The sequence below is a fragment of the Cnephaeus nilssonii genome (genome assembly GCF_951640355.1).
Source record: "Cnephaeus nilssonii genome assembly, chromosome: 3".
Lineage (NCBI taxonomy): Eukaryota > Metazoa > Chordata > Mammalia > Chiroptera > Vespertilionidae > Cnephaeus > Cnephaeus nilssonii.
In genome coordinates, this window is record NC_137074.1 from 53505668 (window position 1) to 53524017 (window position 18350).

The 18350-nt window shown below is 48.1% G+C and overlaps 1 protein-coding gene and 1 pseudogene across 6 annotated transcripts; one reads left to right on the top strand and one right to left on the bottom strand.

The window, feature by feature from the left end:
- The first annotated feature begins 813 nt into the window (after positions 1-813).
- LOC307097024 (signal recognition particle 14 kDa protein-like) lies at positions 814-1146 on the top strand (annotated as a pseudogene). Its single transcript has one exon. The product of its transcript is annotated as a signal recognition particle 14 kDa protein-like (transcript).
- A 2670-nt stretch (positions 1147-3816) lies between these two features.
- Positions 3817-18253, bottom strand: MUC20 (mucin 20, cell surface associated). 5 transcript variants are annotated; one of them, XM_079767221.1, is made up of 4 exons: positions 18109-18253; positions 11836-13216; positions 9799-9890; positions 3817-4205 (listed from the first exon to the last, which is right to left on the bottom strand). In XM_079767221.1, exons 2-4 carry the CDS (start codon positions 13163-13165, stop codon positions 4041-4043), a joined length of 1587 nt encoding a protein of 528 aa, XP_079623347.1. In that variant the 5' UTR covers positions 13166-13216; positions 18109-18253; the 3' UTR covers positions 3817-4040. The 5 variants fall into 5 exon arrangements, with proteins under 5 accessions (XP_079623347.1, XP_079623345.1, XP_079623346.1 ...); XM_079767219.1 differs by having other exon boundaries at positions 3820-4205; positions 11836-13134; XM_079767220.1 differs by having other exon boundaries at positions 3821-4187; positions 11836-13134.
- Between the last annotated feature and the right edge of the window lie 97 nt (positions 18254-18350).

The following is an 18350-nucleotide window of genomic DNA, read 5'->3' on the forward strand; positions in this document are numbered from 1 at the left end:
AAAGAAATGAGGAATAAGAAAATATATCATTTGTACAAAAAAAAAACTTGGGAAAGGTAACCCAGAAACTGTGAGATTGGTTACATCCAGGGAGTGTGTGGAAATGCGGTGAAAATAATAAGATGGTGGAAACAGGGTAGAAAAGGTGGGGGGAGTGAGACTTGGTAGAATTTATGGTTTTGTGCAGTTCTGACTTTTAGAACCATGTTAATATTTCACATACTCAACCTTTTTAATGAATAAAATCAAGAATAAAAGGGGAAAACTCTAACATAGAATACAAATGGGAGAAAATGAACATGAATATATTTCAAATGAATGGCATACACAGTGAAGATGTGAGTAAGTTTTGAACCAGTATTTTGCCTCCACACCCTCAGGTTCTAACAAATATTGAACTCTATGTTGTAGATTTGTTTTCCACAGCAGACTTAGCAATTATGCAACTATATTTCATGTATCCTAGAATTAAGCAAATATAAGTAAATATATTGTAGATAATTGAAGGCTGGTTTTTCACTTTGGGAGAAGGAAATTACATATGGAAAGGGAGGAGGTTGAGCCCTAGCTGTTTTGGCTCAGTGGATAGGCCTGCAGACTGAAGGGTCCCGGGTTTGATTCTGGTCAAGGGCACATGCATGGGTTGCGGGCTCAATCCCCAGTAGGGGGCATACAGGAGGCAGTTAATCAGTGAGTCTCATCATTTATGTTTCTATCTCTCTCTCCCTCTCCCTTCCTCTCTGAAATCAATAAAAATATATTTAAAAAAGAAAGCGAGGATGATGTGGCTTGAGTGGGGCCAGCGGAGCCGGGATGGTTCTGCTGGAGAGTGAGCCGTTCCTGACGGAGCTGACCAGGCTCTTCCAGAAGTGCCAGCTGTCGGGCAGTGTGTTCATCACCCTGAAGAAGTATGATGGCTGAACTAAACCCATTCCAAGGAAAGGTTCAGTGGAGGGCTTTGAGCCCTCAGACAACAAGTGTCTGTTAAGAGCTACTGATGGGAAAAAGAAGATTAGCACAGTGGTGAGCTCCAAAGAAGTGAATAAGCTTCAGATGGCTTATTCAAACCTATTGCGAGCAAACATGGATGCGCTGAAGAAGAGGGACAAAAAGAGCAAGAGTAAGAAGAGCAAAGCAGCACAGTGAAGGCTCCAGATTCCCTGCTTTCACCAACTAACCACCACATTGCTATTTTTCCTTTGGTTTTTACTTTTGGCCACAAAACTAGGTTTCTGGTTCCCCTACATTAAGTGTTTTCATGTGAGATTATGTTCATTTTGGACGGAAGAAGAGCTGTGATGTTTACAGGGTAGTTATAAGAAGCCAGTTTATTTTAGATCTGGCTAATTGGTCTATGTTGCCTACTTGCATATTCCTGGATTTTAGTTAAAGACTCTGCAGGCATCTGTGTGAAGAACAATGCATCATTAAACCTGTCTATTTATCAGCAAAAAAAAGAAAAGAAAGAAAGAAAGGGAGGAGGTTGAAATGAACCTTAGGTGTTTGATTGGACCTGGAGGTATCATATGACTTCTTGGTTTTTAAGATAGATAAATAGGGAGATAATAGGAAAAGGAATAAGATAATGATATATGTGTGTGACTGTGTTTGTGTGTATATATTTATGCTAAATACATAGATACATAAATATACACACATGTATGAACACAATATAAATATGTAAATATATATAAACTAGAAGCCCAGTGCATGATTTAATCGTGCACGTGTAAGCTGTCTGTCCGCTGGTCGGCAGCTCCGAAGTCCCTGGGCCCCTAGGGCGAGGCGGGGTGGGGGCGTGGTCCTCCTGCAGCCGGAGCCCAGGCCAGGGTCTTGCCTTTGCCTCCCACTCAGGAAGGCTGGGGCCGCCACCACGTGCTCCTGCGGCCCAACTGCCGCCAGACTCCTCCCCGGGGAGCCGCGCCGCCCGCCCACCCCCCCCCCCCCCCCCACCCCACCGCACTGCCTCCAAACCTCCAAAACTCTGGCTCGCTGCCCCAGAGGCCTGTCTGTGCCGCAGCACAGCCATGGCCCAGACGCTGAGCTGCGTCGCCGCTGGCAACGCGAGCTCAGCGTCCTGCTGGCCCAATCACCACCCCAGCCACCCCGAGTCCCGCCCCCTGTGTCTCCCGCTGGCCCAATCGTGGGCGTAGCGGAGTGATGGTAATTTAAATATTACCTTTTTATTATATAAGATATTTAAATGTACACTCATTATGTATATACTGTATACAACATATGTGTATACACTGAGTGGCCAGATTATTATGATCTCTGAACACAAAATCTGGCCACTCAGTGTATATCCTATATAATAAAAGGCCAATATGCAAATTGTTCCCTCGACCAGGAGTTTGACCAGCAGGCAGGCCGGCCAACCGCCCATGTCCCCTCTCCCTGGCCAGGCTGGCCGGACCCCACCCATGCACAAATTCATGTGCGCGCGCACACACACACACACACACACACACACACACACACACACTGATTGGCCAGATTATTATGCTTTCAGAGATCATAATAATCTGGCCACTCAGTGTATATTTAAGGTCTAGAGTAAAGGCCGTGCACAGACATCAGGTCCTAGAAAGCAGAGTTTTAATTACACTCCTCTTTCCAGCTGTAATAATTGGCATCAGAGAAATCTCTAGCTCTACCAAGATTGGCTCTCACCTTCCTAGTGAGGCCTTAGATCCAGAAGCAGCCAAGACTCCATTGCGCCAAGACCATGGCATGGTGTCCCCATGCCCCAGTTTAGGTCCCACACCTCCCTGTCACTTCATTGACCTGCCCAACAACTCCTACTTAAAGATCTCCATGGCTCATACAGCCATGGGGTGCAGGCCTACCCCAAACCTCTCCCTGCCTCCCCCCACCCACCCGCCCCACACACACGCCAGGAAAAGCTGGTGCTAAGGGACAACCAGTGGCTGTGGGACTACAGCAGCTACAACATGAGGATGACTCTGACAGGAATCAACCAAGCAAAGACAGATTCAGGAAGAAAGAGGCCACCAGGGATCAGAAAGGTGGGTCCTCAGGTGACCTCTTTGTGGGGAAAGGACTGGATTCTGCCCAAGAAGAGCACCTTCCCCTGGAGAGGAAGTGTCTTTAGGCCAAGAATTGTACCTGACGATCCCATCTTCCTCCCTGAGCTGTCACCTATCACACTGCTCCCAGCACCTTCTAAGGGTGCTGTGGACATGGGCATCTTCCTCCCAGCCTGGACACCAGCGCCTGCCTGAGCCCTACCTCTTGGCCTCTTGGCAGCTAACCTTAGGCCACAAGGACGCTATTCCCCTCTCCTAGGGAGAGGAGAACATCAGTTGGTCCAGGAAAAATTCTTCCCAGGCCCTGAGTAGGAGCAGGGGTGATGGGAGGAAGACAGGCCACCTCCCAAAAGAATGTCTCCCAGAGTCCACAAGTCACCATCGTGGGGAGGCCCAGTGCAGCACTGGAGTTCTCTCCTGCAGGGGAGAACTCCCACACTGCAAAGCCCTCCTCTGCCCGAGGCCAGGCAGACCCACTAAAGGAGCAGAGGCGAGCCCAGAGTTGCCACTATCCAGTTGACATGGCCTGGGCAGCAGACTGCTGTAAGCCACCAGGAAAGAATGGCTAGTTCAGTTCTTGCAAACCTCAGTTTGCCTCTGTTGGGATGGCAAGAACAGCACCAGGTGTTAGGTGGGATCAGAGCAGACCTGGGTTTAGCAACCTTGGTGCTTGAGTTCTGGCTAGGAAAGAATTCAGAGCCAAGACTCAAACTATAAGAAAACATTTATTTAGAAAATCAAGAGGTAGAAGAAGTAATTCATAGAAGAAATGGGCTTAGGAAACAAGTTATAGAGGCAAATAAAAGGCCCTTGTTGTTTAGAAGTGAGGAAGGTAAAGATGATACACCTGGGGGGAGGGGGCAGCAGAGAGGAGCATGGGAAAAGTGTGGGTGTGCTCCCAGGAGGGAGAGAATGTTGGGTCCTCCATCCTAAGAGTTTTATGGGTGGAGTTCTTAGGAGAGGTCTCAGGGGAAGATCTCAGTAGAATATTCAGCAGCTTTCCACTTGTGTCCTTTCAGGGTCAGGGTCTCCCCAGATTGGTTGACACCAGGACAGGGGGTCATTAGTCAATTCAGCTGGTCCTGAGGTCAGCCATGGTGTTGCTTGTCTGGTTTTGCTGCTTTCCTGGGCCTGGAGCTGAAATACAACTGAGGCCTAGAAGTTATCTTTAGGGAAGAAAAGGTCGGGATGGGGGGTCTAAACCCCATAACTAGCGATATGAAAAGCCAGGGGTCCACACTGCATGACCAGTGATATGCTCAGGGAGGAAAGGTTACCCTGGGGACGACGAGGTTCTTGTTTTCCCCGTTTTGCTAAGCGTCTAGGACTTTCCACCCTGGTGACCTTCTGTACCTGGCCCCTCGCCCCTACTCTGCTCATGTCGATCTAACTGCCTATAGCCATTTCAGATCGGGCAAGCAGGGAGCCACAGCAGGCTCCAGACTCTCCCCACCCTCTGCTGCCTTTCCCAGAGGAAGAGGACTCAGGCCCCAATCAGCTGGCCGCACACCTGAGCATCCTGGATTTTCCCCTTAAATCCTCCTGGTGTTTGCAAGATGCTTTACTGTTTGCAAAGCACTTTTGCATTTCATCTCATCAGATGCTCAGAAACCCCTCCAAGAGCAACTGATACCCCTGAGACTGAGGGCCCTGGGTGAGCAGATTTCCTGAACGGTTTGCTCTGCCTCTGCCTTTGTGTCCTGGGACAGGGATTGCGGGGAGGATGCACCCTCAGGGTCTAGAAGGGCAGCGGCTAGACTAGCAAGAGAGGCACTTTGGAGGATCCCAGGAGAATTCTGCAAAGGGACGGTGCCACCCAGGAAGGATTCCAGGGAAATGGGGCCAGTGCCAGCGACAGAGGCAGGATTGCCTGACAAAGACACCCCATGTGCAGCCTGTGGCGCCAGGCAGGGCTCATTGCCAGGAACCGGGCACAGGGAGGAGGTTAGCGGTGGCAGGAAGTGGCCCAGGGAAGCAGGGACTCAGCCTGCCAACACCCCTACCCCCACCCCTCACAGAGGGTACAGGCAGAAATTGGTCCCAGCCTTTGGCAGGCACTGGCTCCCAGCAGGACTCAGCTCCCAGGAGCGCAGCGGGGCTCAGGCCAGAATGGCCAGGAGGGAGGGGGCTGAGGTCAGGCAGTACTTCTGTGGTGAGCTGACAGTGTGTGAGCCAGTGAGCACCAGGTGCCCAACCCCTGATTGTGCCCACCCAGGGAGGTTGGGGACCAAGGTGATAAGGGACTGTTCAGGGGGCTTGGGGCCTCAGCCATTTCCAAACAGTATCTAGTATTTCAATATTTTAGTAACTGGTACTGCCTGTCAAAATAGAAACGTTCAAACCTGTAAAGAATTTTTGTGGGTTTGTTAGGAGCAGAAATAGAATATTGAGGACTAACTATAATTATAAGAAACTAGAGGCCCAGTGCACGAGATTCGTGTACTTGGGGGGGTTGGGGGGGGGGGCTCCTCATCCCAGCCTGCACCCTCTCGCAGTCCAGGAACCCTAGGGGAGTAGGCCTAAGCTGTCAGACATCCTTAGGGCTGCCATGAAGGCGGGAGAGGCTCCTGCTACCACCGCTGCGCTCACCAGCTGTAAGCCTGGCTTCTGGCTGAACAGCGCTCCCCCCCCCCATGGGAGCACACTGACCACCAGGGGGCAGCTCCTGCGTTGAGCAACCAGTTGATCCCCGTTCAGTCGATTTGCATATTACACTTTTATTATATTGGATGCTCTGTTAACCGTGATTGTTCTGTTCTGATTAGAGAAAGCACATTCTAACCTGGCTGGGAATTCTACGCCGAGGGACATGGGAGTTAACCTTTTCCAAGAACTGCCTATCATTATGGAAAGATTAACAACCTTGTTGCTGAAACAATAGAGTCCTGAAGGCATTCACCCTTTGCACACACACCCCCGTTCCGTGTAATCTGTAGCCATTTTACGCATTTTTTCTTATTCCTTTTGCCTACTTCTGCATGTAATCTTTGTCCTTCTGTTACCGAGGAGATGAGGAGACCTTGGTTCTTGTCTTCTTGAGAAAAAGATTTCAATCAAGAGAAAATATTTCAAAATGTAGAAAAACAAGTAAGAATTTATTGACCGCAGCCAAAATAGACTTAGGAGAGTGAAACAAGGAAGGGCATAGAAGAAGCAACAGGAGAGCCTAGGCTGGGTGCTTTGGCTCACTGGGAAGTCAGAGGGAAGGGGGCCATGGAGACAGGCTCAGGGGTTAGCCTGGGACAAACCGCCACTGCCCATTGCTCCCCTGGTTGCAAGTCTTATGGAGTCCCTTAGAGGTGGGGGGTTACGTGCCTGTGGGGGAAGGAGAGAGGGAAAGGAATTGTACGGTGTGCTCCTTCAAGTAAAGCAAGAGTAGAAGCAGTAACCCTAGCCAGTTTGGCTCAGTGGATGGAGCATCAGCATATGGACTGAAGGGTCCAAGGTTTGATTCTCTGCTCAAGGGCATATGCCCTGATTGTGGGCTCTATACTGGTGGAGGGCATGCAGGAGGCAGCCGATCAATGATTCTCTCTAGCCATTGATGTTTCTATCTCTCTCCCTTCCTCTCTGAAATCAATAAAAATTAAAAAATAAAGAATTAAGCACATAGCCCAAATGGGTTCACTGGTGAATTCTACCAAACATTTCAGGAAGAAATTCCACAAATTATCTATAATCTCTTTCAGAAGATTGAAGCAGAGAGAATATTTCCTAACTCATTTTATAAGGCAAACAGTACCCCAATACCAAAACCAGAACAAGACACCATAACAAATAAATAAAACTATTCACCAATAGCTCTCATGAACAGAAGTGCAAAAAATCCTCAACAAAATATTGGAAAGTCCAATCCAACAATGAATAGAAAGAATTATACATCACAAGCAAGTAGTGTTTATCCAGGTATGCAAGTCTGGTTCAACATGTAAAAATCAATCAATGTAATCTATCACATGAAAAGACTAAAGAAGGAAAATCATATGATCACATCACTAGATGCAAAAAAAACCCCAAAACATTTAATAAAATCCACACCCATTTGTGATCAAAACTCTCAGCAAACTAGGAATAGAAGGCATCTTCCTCAGGTTGATAAAAAGAAATCTGTGTGGTGTTAGATGGGTAGTAGGCTTATGGGGTGATCACTTCGTAAGTCATATAAATGTCTATTATGTTGTACACCTGAAACTAATATATTGTATGTCAACTGTAATTGAAAATTTTTCATCTACAGAAACCTACAGCTATCATTATACTGAATAGTGAGAAAGTCAACGCTTTCCAGCTAAGATCAGGAACAAAGCAAGAACGTCCCTTCTCACCACTGCTTTTTATTTTTTTTATTATGTCTTTATTGATGAAGAGAAAAAGAAAGAAAGGGAGAGGGCTAGACTAGGGATCAAGCCTGCAACCCAGACATGTGCCCTGACTGGGAACTGTACGGTGACCTCTTGGTTCCTAGGTGGACACTCAACCAATGAGCCACACCTGCCAGGCTCAGTGATTTATGAGCTCTGAGTAGAGAAATAATTGAGTATTACAGACTTTCTTTTAAACCTGTCTGTGTCCAGAGCTTGAAATTCAAGTCAATTCAACAAACATTCTCTGTGATCCTGCTGTGGGCCAGGCGGTCTGCTAGGTTCAGGGGATGCTGAGATAAACTAATATGGTCCCTGCTCTGAAGGAGCTCACAGTTCAACAGGCTCCAGCATCAGCCTCAGTAAGTGCTGAAATCAAAGTCCAAACCAAGAAGCAGGGGAGCAATAAAGGAGTGAGGTGGCAGTGGGGATGCACAAAATCCCTGAACCATAAAAATGTCAAAAACATGCAGGTCAAGTAGATAACCTCTGGGCCACATTGAGTGTAATTTTATTGGAGGATGGAAGCCCCCCGTCGATGACAGATGGGTGATCAGGTCACTCTTTACTGAAAGACAACTATGTGCCATGGTAAGTCCAAGGACATGGAACAGGGGAAGCCCCACCCACCACACAGATACACTCAGGCATATGTGAGCCAGGGCCCCGCAGCCATGTCTGGGGTAAGGGCTTAGGCGAGCTGACCTCCATGGGAACCTTCCAGGTACATCATGGCAGGGCAATGGGCTCCAGTCTGTAGTGGATTCCAGATAAAGGCAGCACTGCCCCCTCTTGGCGCACAGCCATGCCTTGCTGCAGCTGATGCTCTCTAGTCCCTCCTGGCACGCAGCAGAGAGACTTGGATGGGAGGCAGGTAGGTATGCAGTTCATGGCGGAGCTGGAGGGCAACAGGAGCAGGTGAGTACTTCCAGGCCATCTGGCCCATGTGCTCCCCACAGACCAAGGACAGGAAGGGACAGTGGGGGAGAACAAAGGAGGAGGCCACCACATTTCCTGAGCCTCCAGCGGGCTGGGCATGGCCTAGGTGCTTTGTGCACATAATGTCATTTAAACCTGACCGTGACCTTATAAAGCAGGTAGTATCAGCCGTATTTTATAAGAGAGGAAAGTATATGGAGTAACTTACCCAATGTCTGGATGTGTGAAATTCACACCCAGATCTATCTGGCCCCATAATTTGTTGTTTGATCCCTGAACCCTAAACCAATGGCCAGCTCCCAAGAACTGATGTCCAACACCCCCATGGCCTAGTCCTGCGCCTAGGCTCCTGACATGCTTCTGTCTCCCTGGATTCTTTCTGACCCCTGAAATAGCTTCCAGTTTGGGGGAGCTCAGATATGACCACTCTGTCTTTCCTCTTCGACTGAGATTCACACTTGCTACTTTGATTATCATGTGCAATGGGCATTTGTCATTTATTTGGCTGTCCTGCTTCAAAACCCCCATGCCATGTTCAGGGAACTACTTATGTAAATCTGAGGAGTTCTCCTAAGAGAACTCCAAATGTTCCCATTCCCTGGTAGCATGATGTGGGCACAAGAGGTAGACTGAGCTGACCCATTCTAATTTTCCAAAGATTCAAACATTCCTGAAAGCCCTAACCCCAGAATTTGACCACTAGAAGCTTTGAGCTGGGCTTTAGGAGAATTTTCCCACTTGTACAAGTATAGCCCAATCTTGGTTCCCATCTAGAGTGTACATAGATGGTATTTTTTTTTCCTAGAATCCCTATTTCCTTCGGGGCCTATCCTTCGATTTCCACGTGGTTCAGGTTGGAATGTCAGTCATGGTGGCCCTTGTCGGCCAATAACATCATTCCTCCCTTAGAATGATATGATTAACTTGGGAGAGGAAGTGTCTTGTGATTCCAGGGGTGTCATAGCCACCTCTCCTTACAGATGGAGAGAGACTCTGAAGAATAAATGGAGCAGAGCTAAGGGAGAGAAAGAAAGAGAAAACTTGGATGAAGTTCTAGGTTTCCCAGCCAGTACTTGGCCTTTTCTGTATAAGCTGTGTTGGGTTTCTGCCATTTGCCACCAAAAGTCCTGCCTATCTGCCCATGAATATGATTGCCCTTCTCCCAGAGGCCAGAAGGCCTGACCTTCTAAGGGCCTGAGGACATTGAGGGTGAGAAAAAGGGATTTTTTTTTTTACATAGCAGAGAAGGGGAATTCAGAACTCAGCCAAAACAGGCAGAAGCAAAGCCAGGCAGGGACCCTTAGATTTAGCTCCTAATACGCCATAGGAAACTACTAGTAGACTCCCAGGTGTAAGAGTTGCTCTTCTGTATCCTGCAGATCTTCCCACGAGTTCACAACAATCTCTCACTCCCCTCTTCTCCCCTGGCCCAGAAAGTACCCACTCACCTGGTGCATCAGTCTCTCTGCCACTCTGGGGTCAGTGAGGTCTTCTGGGGAGACCACCCTCAGTCTCAGGAGGAGAAAGCCTTCATCCCCACCTGCAAGTTGAGATCAGTAGGAAGATAAAAATATGGGGAGTCAGTTCAGAAATCAAGACGTGAATGGTGTTACCCAGCCCCTGTCCCCTCCCCGCAGCATATATGTGCTCATCTCATATGTAAGTGTGTCTGTGTTCACCTAGGAGCTTACATTTCCTCACTGCAAAGAGAAAGAGAATTCCCTCTCTCTAAACAACCTAAAGGTCCATCCCTAGAGGACTAGTTAAATAAATTATGATAAAACAAAATGGAATGCTGAGCAGCCATAAAAAGTGTAATCTTTATCATACACTCTACATGCATAAAAAGGAGAATGTAAGATATCCATCCAAATATTAATAGATTTATGTAGATATAGCTAGATATCAATATTATATAGCTATCTTTCATCCTCCTTTTGATACTTCCCTATGCATATTTCATGTCCAGAAGAGAGTGCACAAGAAAGCAACACCATCAGTTTTGGGTATGAAGAAAACTGGGTAGTCGGGGTCAGCAGTGGGAGAGAGACATGTTATGGTGTACCCTTTTGTATCTGTTGAATTTTAAATCATGTGACTATATTATCTAATCAACAAATAATGAAAAATAATAAAATATTGATAAATTGTTTAGAAAATTAAAATATAATATGAGTTTGGTCATCAAACAGACTTTCATCTGGAACCTCACTATCTTTTTTCTTTAAATCTGTTTTCCTCACCTGCCATATGGGGTAATAATACCCACCTCAAGTGATGGTTGCTTTTAATTATCATTTTTTAATTTTATTTTTCAATTACAGTTTACATTCAATATTACGTAGTATTAGTTTCAGGTGTGCAGCATAGTGGTCAGACAGTCATATTTTGCAAAGTGTCCCCACCCCAATAATTCAAACACCCACTTGGCAGCATACATAGATAGTACAATATTATTGACTATATTCCTTAGGCTGCACTTTACATCCCTATGACTATTCTGTACTACCAATCTGTACTTCTCAATCCCTTCACCTTTTTCACCCAGCCCCCCCATCATGTGGTGGTTGGAATATTTAATTAGAGGAAATAACATTCAAAGCTCAGAGTAGACTGCCTGGCATCAGAGAAAACACGCAGGGGGTGCCAATGCTTCCGGTTGAGCAGTATTTTTATGCCACCTCTGCCTGGACTACAAAAGAAATTTGGCAAGGTGATTGTGATTAATGATTTTATATCACCTTCCCAGAAAGGCAGGGCAAGCTGAGGATATTGTGCGGATGAGGCATGAGGAAGTGCAGGTCGGGGTGGCAGACTGGCCAGGAGTTGAATTGACCAAACAGCCTTGGACAAGGGATTTCTTCTCTGAGAAGGAGCTGTTGTCTCACAGATGTAGCTTAAAATCCCACACCTTTGCCCAGTTTATTTATTTTGTCACCGTTTATAGCACCAACCTCAGCAAGCACATCCAGTGAGCCCCGCTTTCATGGGGTCCTAGATGCTCAGAGGGCAGCAACTTGGGCCAGGCGACCACAGGATGCTCCTCTGGGTGGCTCTGGCTGAACCAGTGGCTTCCAGAGCATGAGGGCCATGACCTTCAAATAAGCTTTGGGGACTCGCCTGGGCACAGTAGTTACTCAGAAGGGCAGAGGTGGAAAGGACTTCATTGTTCATTCCAGCTACTGATGGAGAAACTGAAGCCCAGAGAGGGACCTGTCCTAGGTCACTCAGGTTGTTAAGGGCAGAGCCAAGATCTCAAACCATTTCTCCTGACTTTCAGCCCTGCACTCTGTCCATACACTGCCCTAACTCTGCTTGTTACTGAGTTAGCAAGAGTCACTAGAAGATCATGAAGAGGTGGCATCAGAAACAGGGCTTCGAAGAGGCTTTCAGATCATTCCTTCCTGTCTATTCCTTAAGCATGTAGACATCCTGGAGACGCTAAACTTCAGATCCCCCTAGATCACACCTGGGTACTCTCTTACCTGTAGTAACCCCCGTGGTCCGAGCAGTGGTGGGTGTGGCTGTTGGAGACTCCGTCCCGGCCATGCTGGCTATCCTCGAGGTCTTTGCTGAGGCTGTGGTCTTGGCTAAGGTGATGTCTGTTTCTTGGCTGCTGTTGGCTGCAGCCGGATGGACAACAGGAAGAGGACTCCTGCTGATGGGAACGGTCCCACTGGCTGTGCTGTCTGTGGTAGAAGTCTCTGAGCGAGTGGATTCCTTGATGGTGGCTACATTTGAGAGGCTGTAGCCCATAGCTGAGGACTCAGCACAGGAAGTTGCTCTGCCCACTGTTGACCCAGCCTCTGTGGAAATTGGAACTGCTCCTAAGACCTCAGAGTGGCTTGTTGTCTCAACAGAGGGGGCTGAGGATTCTTCCAAGGGGTTCATGCTTACTGTCACCAAAGTTCCACTGGGGGTGGTGGCCTCAGCTGCTGTTGTTTCTCCTGTAAGGCGGTTGGCAGTGTGTGGGGTCTCAGCTGATTCTGTGGTGCTGTCAGTTGACAAGGCCTCAGAAGGGGTTGTGGCCCTGGTGAGATGTGGTTTTGCTTCAGTGAGGTCAGGCAAAGCTGATGTCTCAGGGGTGGACGGGGTCTTTCTTCCTGTGGGGCTGTGATCGAGGTCTGAGGTCCCAGGGAGGATGGCAGTTTCTTCTATTTCTATAATGTTGCAATTAGTAGCCTCAATGTTGGTGATCCTGTAGGCAACCAAGGCTTTAGGTGGAACAGTGATGTCAGGTTCCTGGGCTTGTGGGGTGATATCTGGAGCTGAGTTGCTCTCCAAGGCCAGAGCCCTGGCTTCTGCAGAGCTGTGAGCATATGTCAAGGCATCAATGGTGATCCTCTTCTCTTCAGAGCTGTCATCAGTACAAAGGGTGTCAAAGACAGCTTCCAAGAGACCACTATCTGTCACAGTATCAACTGTGGTCATTCCAGTTCCTGCGGGGCTGTCCCTTGTGGCTGATGTCTCCATAGAAGTAGTGACCACAGACTTGGACTTGGAAGGGGTTATTTTTGTGAGGGCCCTGGTCTCTGTTGCAGGAGATACGGTTTGGGTTTCCCTGATCTTTGCTTCTGAGATGGTGCTGGCTGGGAGTACGGTCTTATCAAAGGTCTGGGTGCCCCAGGTTTGAGTTTCTAAAGGGGTGTGACTTGGCACATAGGCTTGAGCAAGGTCAGAGGTCTTGGAGGCTCCCTCTAAGCTTGTGTTGACCCCCAAAGTCACAGCAGGCACTTCTGTGTGATTCATTGTCACCAAAGGGCTTGGTCCATGGGTGCTGGAGCCTGTGTTGGGTAAGACAACTTTGTGAGCCATGAGTCCAAGCGGACTGACTTCGCAGGAGCTCTCACGGTTATGCCCTGGGCACTGCTGGGAGGAGGATGAGAGGGGAAGGTGCTTTTACCCCATTTGTCATCTACATCTACAAGGAAGAAGGAGATAGTAATGGGAAGACCAGTCCCATGTGGCAGCCACAAAACTGGGATGGCCCTAACTGATGTCCTCTGATGGCCACTTGAGGCGAGCCAGCCCCAGAATCTAGTTGATTATTGGTCTGAAGACTTCAGAGGGAATGTGTAGGGACAGAATCCAGCCTCAAGGAGGAGCAAGAAGGCAGAAGTCCATGTGAGCCAAGGACTGCAGCGCAGGGACCACAACTCTCAGAACTTTCTAAAATAATTCTTGTCACTTTCCCATCCATACTTTTCTCATTCAGTAAATGTTTCAAATATAAGAAGCATCTGTGGTTTTGTGTTTAGAGGTGGTTGGGGGGATTAGGAGAGAGGAACCTCCAGAGCCAATGTGGGTATTGGCTACTGCAAAGGGGAGGGGAGCAGGCAGAGTCCTTGGGGCTCTAGCAAGGATAAAGGGGCCAGCTTCCCATCCCTGCTCAAACTTCTCCTTAACATGGACCTGAGATGATGGGGATGGAACCCCAGAACTCCAGAAATGATGTACCAGGTTTTTTGGAGTTGTTTTTTTTTACAGGTAACAGGGAGCCAGCTGAGGCAAAACTTCAGTTTGTATAGAGATGCTTCCAGCATTTCTCTACAGGGCACAATGTCTCTGTTCACTTGACCAGCCCTCTGAAGTTGTGTGAGTGGAGGGCCAGCAGGTGCTCATTGCCCAGGAGGGGCTACAGCAGGCTCTTTCATAGGCTGACAAAGGGGCCTCTCCTGTCTGCCAAAGGGGAAGGGCTCTCTGTTGGTGGACCAAGGAGCCTCCTGGGGAGGGTTGCCAGAGGTAGCAAATAAAAATACAGGATGCTCAGTTAAATTTGAATTTAAATGTCAGATAAACAAGAAATTATTCTTTTTAAATATGCTTATATGCTTTTATTGATTGCAGAGAGGAAGGATGTGGGAGAGAGCTAGAAACATCAATGATGACAGATAATCATTCATTGGCTTCCTCCTGCATACCCCCCTACTGGGATGGAGCCTGCAACTCAGAATTGTGCCCCTGACTGGAATCAAACCTGGGACCCTTCAGCCTGCAGGCTGACACTCTATCCACTGAGCCAAACCAACTAGGGCAAGGGATGATTTTAATGACAATTTTTTTTAGTATGTGTATTTATTACTCATGCAATATTTGAGACATCCTTATACCAAAGAAAACTTCATTATCTGAAATTCAAATTTAAGGGGACACTCTGCATTTTACTAGTAACACTACTCTTGGAAGGAAAAAGATAAAAATATAAGCCCCCCATTTTCAAGGTTATGATGGTTTGAAATGGTCTTTTCCAAAATCTACTGCCCCAAAAGTACCCAAGGACTTGAAGGAGGTCCAGAACCATGCAGTCACTTCTACTGGGGTGTCATGATGAGGCCCCAGGTCCTCATCTTGTCCTCTGGTGTCTCCCACTGAATGGTGAACAAGCACTGGGCCACGAGGCAAGAGACTGGGTTCCAGCTCTAGGTCTGTGGCTTACTAGCTCTGGAGCTCAGTGATTTACTAATGCAAATCCTGACTCTGCCTCTTACCAGGGAGGCCAGTCACCAGACCTCTTCAAGTCCCTGTCTCCTCCCATCTCCTCTGTGAAAGAGGAGATGCATTGCCGTGGGAGGAATCAGGAAGTTCTTATATTCCAAAGCCTGCAAGGATTATTAAGTATGCCTTCCCCACCGTGACCTTTCAAGGAGTAGTCAGTCACTTGAGGGCACACAACCTATTTTAATACAGTGAGAATGTCCTGCTGTACCCACAGGTCTGTTAGGCAGGTCATGCCATTCGATCTCTTGACTCATCCAGTGCAAGTCTAACTACATGCACAAATCATGCTTTTACAGGAATATACTTTCAAAGCCTGAGATACTTCCCTCAGCCTCTCAGACCCTACACAGTGCAAGCAGAGACTTTCTGGGTCAGCCCACATAGCACTGAAGCCCAAACAGTGGTTTGGGTTCTTGGGCTCTGACCATTGACCTCCCCTGACACTTTTTGTCTTTTCCCAGGAGCCTCGTGGTGTCACCATGCTTCCCAACCCCATTACCGCTTCATCTCCGGGCTCTCACATCTCTTACCCACCAGGGGTCTCCTCAAACAGAAGACCTCAAGATGGGCTCTTCTCAAGGTCACCCTGGCCTCTACAGCTCTAGACTGCTGCAACTCTCCTGCTCCATTCCTCAAATGGAACTGGAGGAGAGGAAAGCGTGTGGACTCTGGACTCTGAGTTTGCGTTATCTCTTTGCTGCTTGCCCTGCTGCTTACCAACCTGTGACCGTGGCCATGTCCCCCGGCTCCCAGGCTGCATTTTCTCCTGTGCGATGGAGCCAGGGGTACCTATTTCATAGGGTTGTGAAGACTCAATTAAATTAAAAGTAAAATGTGCAGCACAAGCCTTGCAGATCAGAGTGCATGCAAGAGGTGGGTGGTTGCTCAGTGGTGGGCATGTGTGGCATCAAATCCTGGCTCTGCAGATGAGTTACTTAATCCCAGTAAACTTCAGTCTCCTCACCTTTCAGGGGAGGGGAGGAATCATGTCTCTCTCCTAGGGTTAGTGTGAGGATTAAAAAGATAGTGCACTGTATGCAGTATATGGGATATCACTGTACCTTCCTTTCAATTTTGCTGTGAATCTAAAACTGCTCTTGAAAACTAAAGTCTTTTTATTATTATTGTTATCGATTTCAAAGAGGAAGGGAGAGGGAGAGATAGAAACATCCGTGGTAAGAGAAAACCATGAATCAGTTGCCTCCTGCACGCCCCTTACTGGGGACTGAGCCTGAAACCCGGGCATGTGCCCCAACCAGGAATTGAACCTGTGGCCTCCTGGTTCATAGTTCGATGCTCAACCACTGAGCAACACCGCTGGCTGGGCTAAAGTCTTAAAAAAACAGGAAATGACAGCCTCATCAAGATAAGAAATGAGCCCTAACCGGTTTGGCTCAGTGGATAGAGCATCGACCTGCGGATTGAAGGGTCCCAGGTTCAATTCCGGTCAAGGGCATGTACCTTGGTTGCAGGCACATCCCCAGTAGGGGGTGTGCAGGAGGCAGCTGATGGATGTTTCTCTCTCATCGATGTTTCTAACTACTCCTCTCTCTTCCTCTCTGTAAAAAATCAATAAAATATGTATTTTTTTAAAAAAGATAAGAAATGAGCCTGAAGGCCAGGAACCCCACCCCCAGAGAAGTGGATCTGTTTCTGCCCTGGTGCTTGAGGAGCCAGCCTGGGGTCCAGCATCACCACCACCTACCTGCCCCCCCACCCCCCGCCCCGCCCCACCCTGCCCCTCCCCCAGTATCATGTGACGGTCCCTCTGCATCTGTTCTCCCAGCCCTGCTTGGATGAATGAGACTGACCCATGTTCAGGGGAATGACTTCCCTCCTCACTGTGTTGGCTGGGGTTGTTGGGACACTGTGTCATTTCTCAGGGATTTCCTACAGTGTTGGCTCCGCCCTCCGGGTTGGGAGGTAATAACCATCCCAGGGATTCTCAATACATTTTTATTACTTAAGCTGGAAAAAAAAAGGATAATGCATGATAAGGATGTGTCAATGGAGGATTACTGATTATAACACAGGGACCACACTGCTACAGGATGTGGCTAGTGGCAGACACTGTGTGTGTGTTTGAGGATGGGGGGTGGGGGAATCTCTGTACTTTCTGCTCAGTTTTGCTATGAACCTAAAACTGGTCTAAAAAATAAAGTCCATTAAAAAAAAAAGATAATGCATGTGACCAGCTTGCACAGTTCCTAATACAGATCAATATTAGTTCTCTTCTTTCATAGAAGTCCTGTCTCTCTCAGAATCCACCCCCCCCCCCCCCCACCCCCAAGCAGTCTGTGAGAGCCAGATGTTTCACACAAAAACTGTGTTTTGTTAAGGGTAAACTTGGAGGAGTTAGAATCTTGTCCAGCCACATTCTTTGGCTTTAGTCATATTGATCACCAGCCTGCACCTCCCTGCACCGCACTTGCTCACGCTCCCACAGGCAGGAAGACAAACTCCTGAGAACCTCAAATGATATCGCTCATCTGTATGCACCGCAGTGCCATACATACTTAAGGGGACACACTGCCATCTGCATACTCTTTATCAATGATAGTGAAACACAGGGTCCTGATGATTTGATTAAATTCAGCTTTAAATCCTAGCTCTAGAAATCATATCTCTCACTTATATCTACAACCCAAAGACCTAGCCTTTCTCCATAAGCAGCTAGCCGCAGGCAGCAGAAGCCAGTTACCTGGACCTGACTAATGAATACAAGGCCCGACCTCTGGCAGGCTGAAGATAGCATCTTGATCTAAGTTATGTCTCAGTTCCTGAGCCCTAAGAAGGAACCACCCCCTGGCTGTTTTCCCATGAGACCAGACAGAGGGACACCAGAACAGACTGCAGAGCTGTCCTCAAGACCTGAAGAAATAATTTATTACCCTCACCTCTGACCAATCAGCTCGCAGCATGCCCGGAGACCCCTAACCCACGGTGTCTTGAGATTTTGCCCCATATATTCTGTAACCTACTTGCCATCAGAGAGTTCGGACTTGGAGCATAGTTTCCAGTTCCCCTGGATGGCGCCACTCATCAATAATATCTTTCTGCACTGAGATTCTAGTGTTTGGCTCAGATAGCACTGGGTGGTCAAGTCTTTCTATAACAAAAGTAATACCTCACATTTAGCTTTATGGCTAATTATAATTAGCCCAAGAGAGCTACCCTCACCCACAAAGGCTGCCGGGACAGAAACGCACACCCAGAGCGCTGCCAGGAGAGAAGCCCACAGGACCCTCCTGCCCTCTTACCTGCAGAGCTCCCAGGGGCCCCAGCCTCCCAGCAGCACAAGAGGAGGGGCAGAGCCAGGGCCCATAGAGAGCCCATCCTAGCTGGGACTCCAGCCACCGCTGCTCAGCAGGTCTTCCCACTGCCTCTCAGCCACCTGTTCCTGCTTCCTCTACCCAGAGAGGAGGGGCCGGCCACCTGCCTAGGTGTGACCTGGTAGTTTCCAGGCTGCGGCCAGCTGATCATCCATGCACAGCCTGAGCAC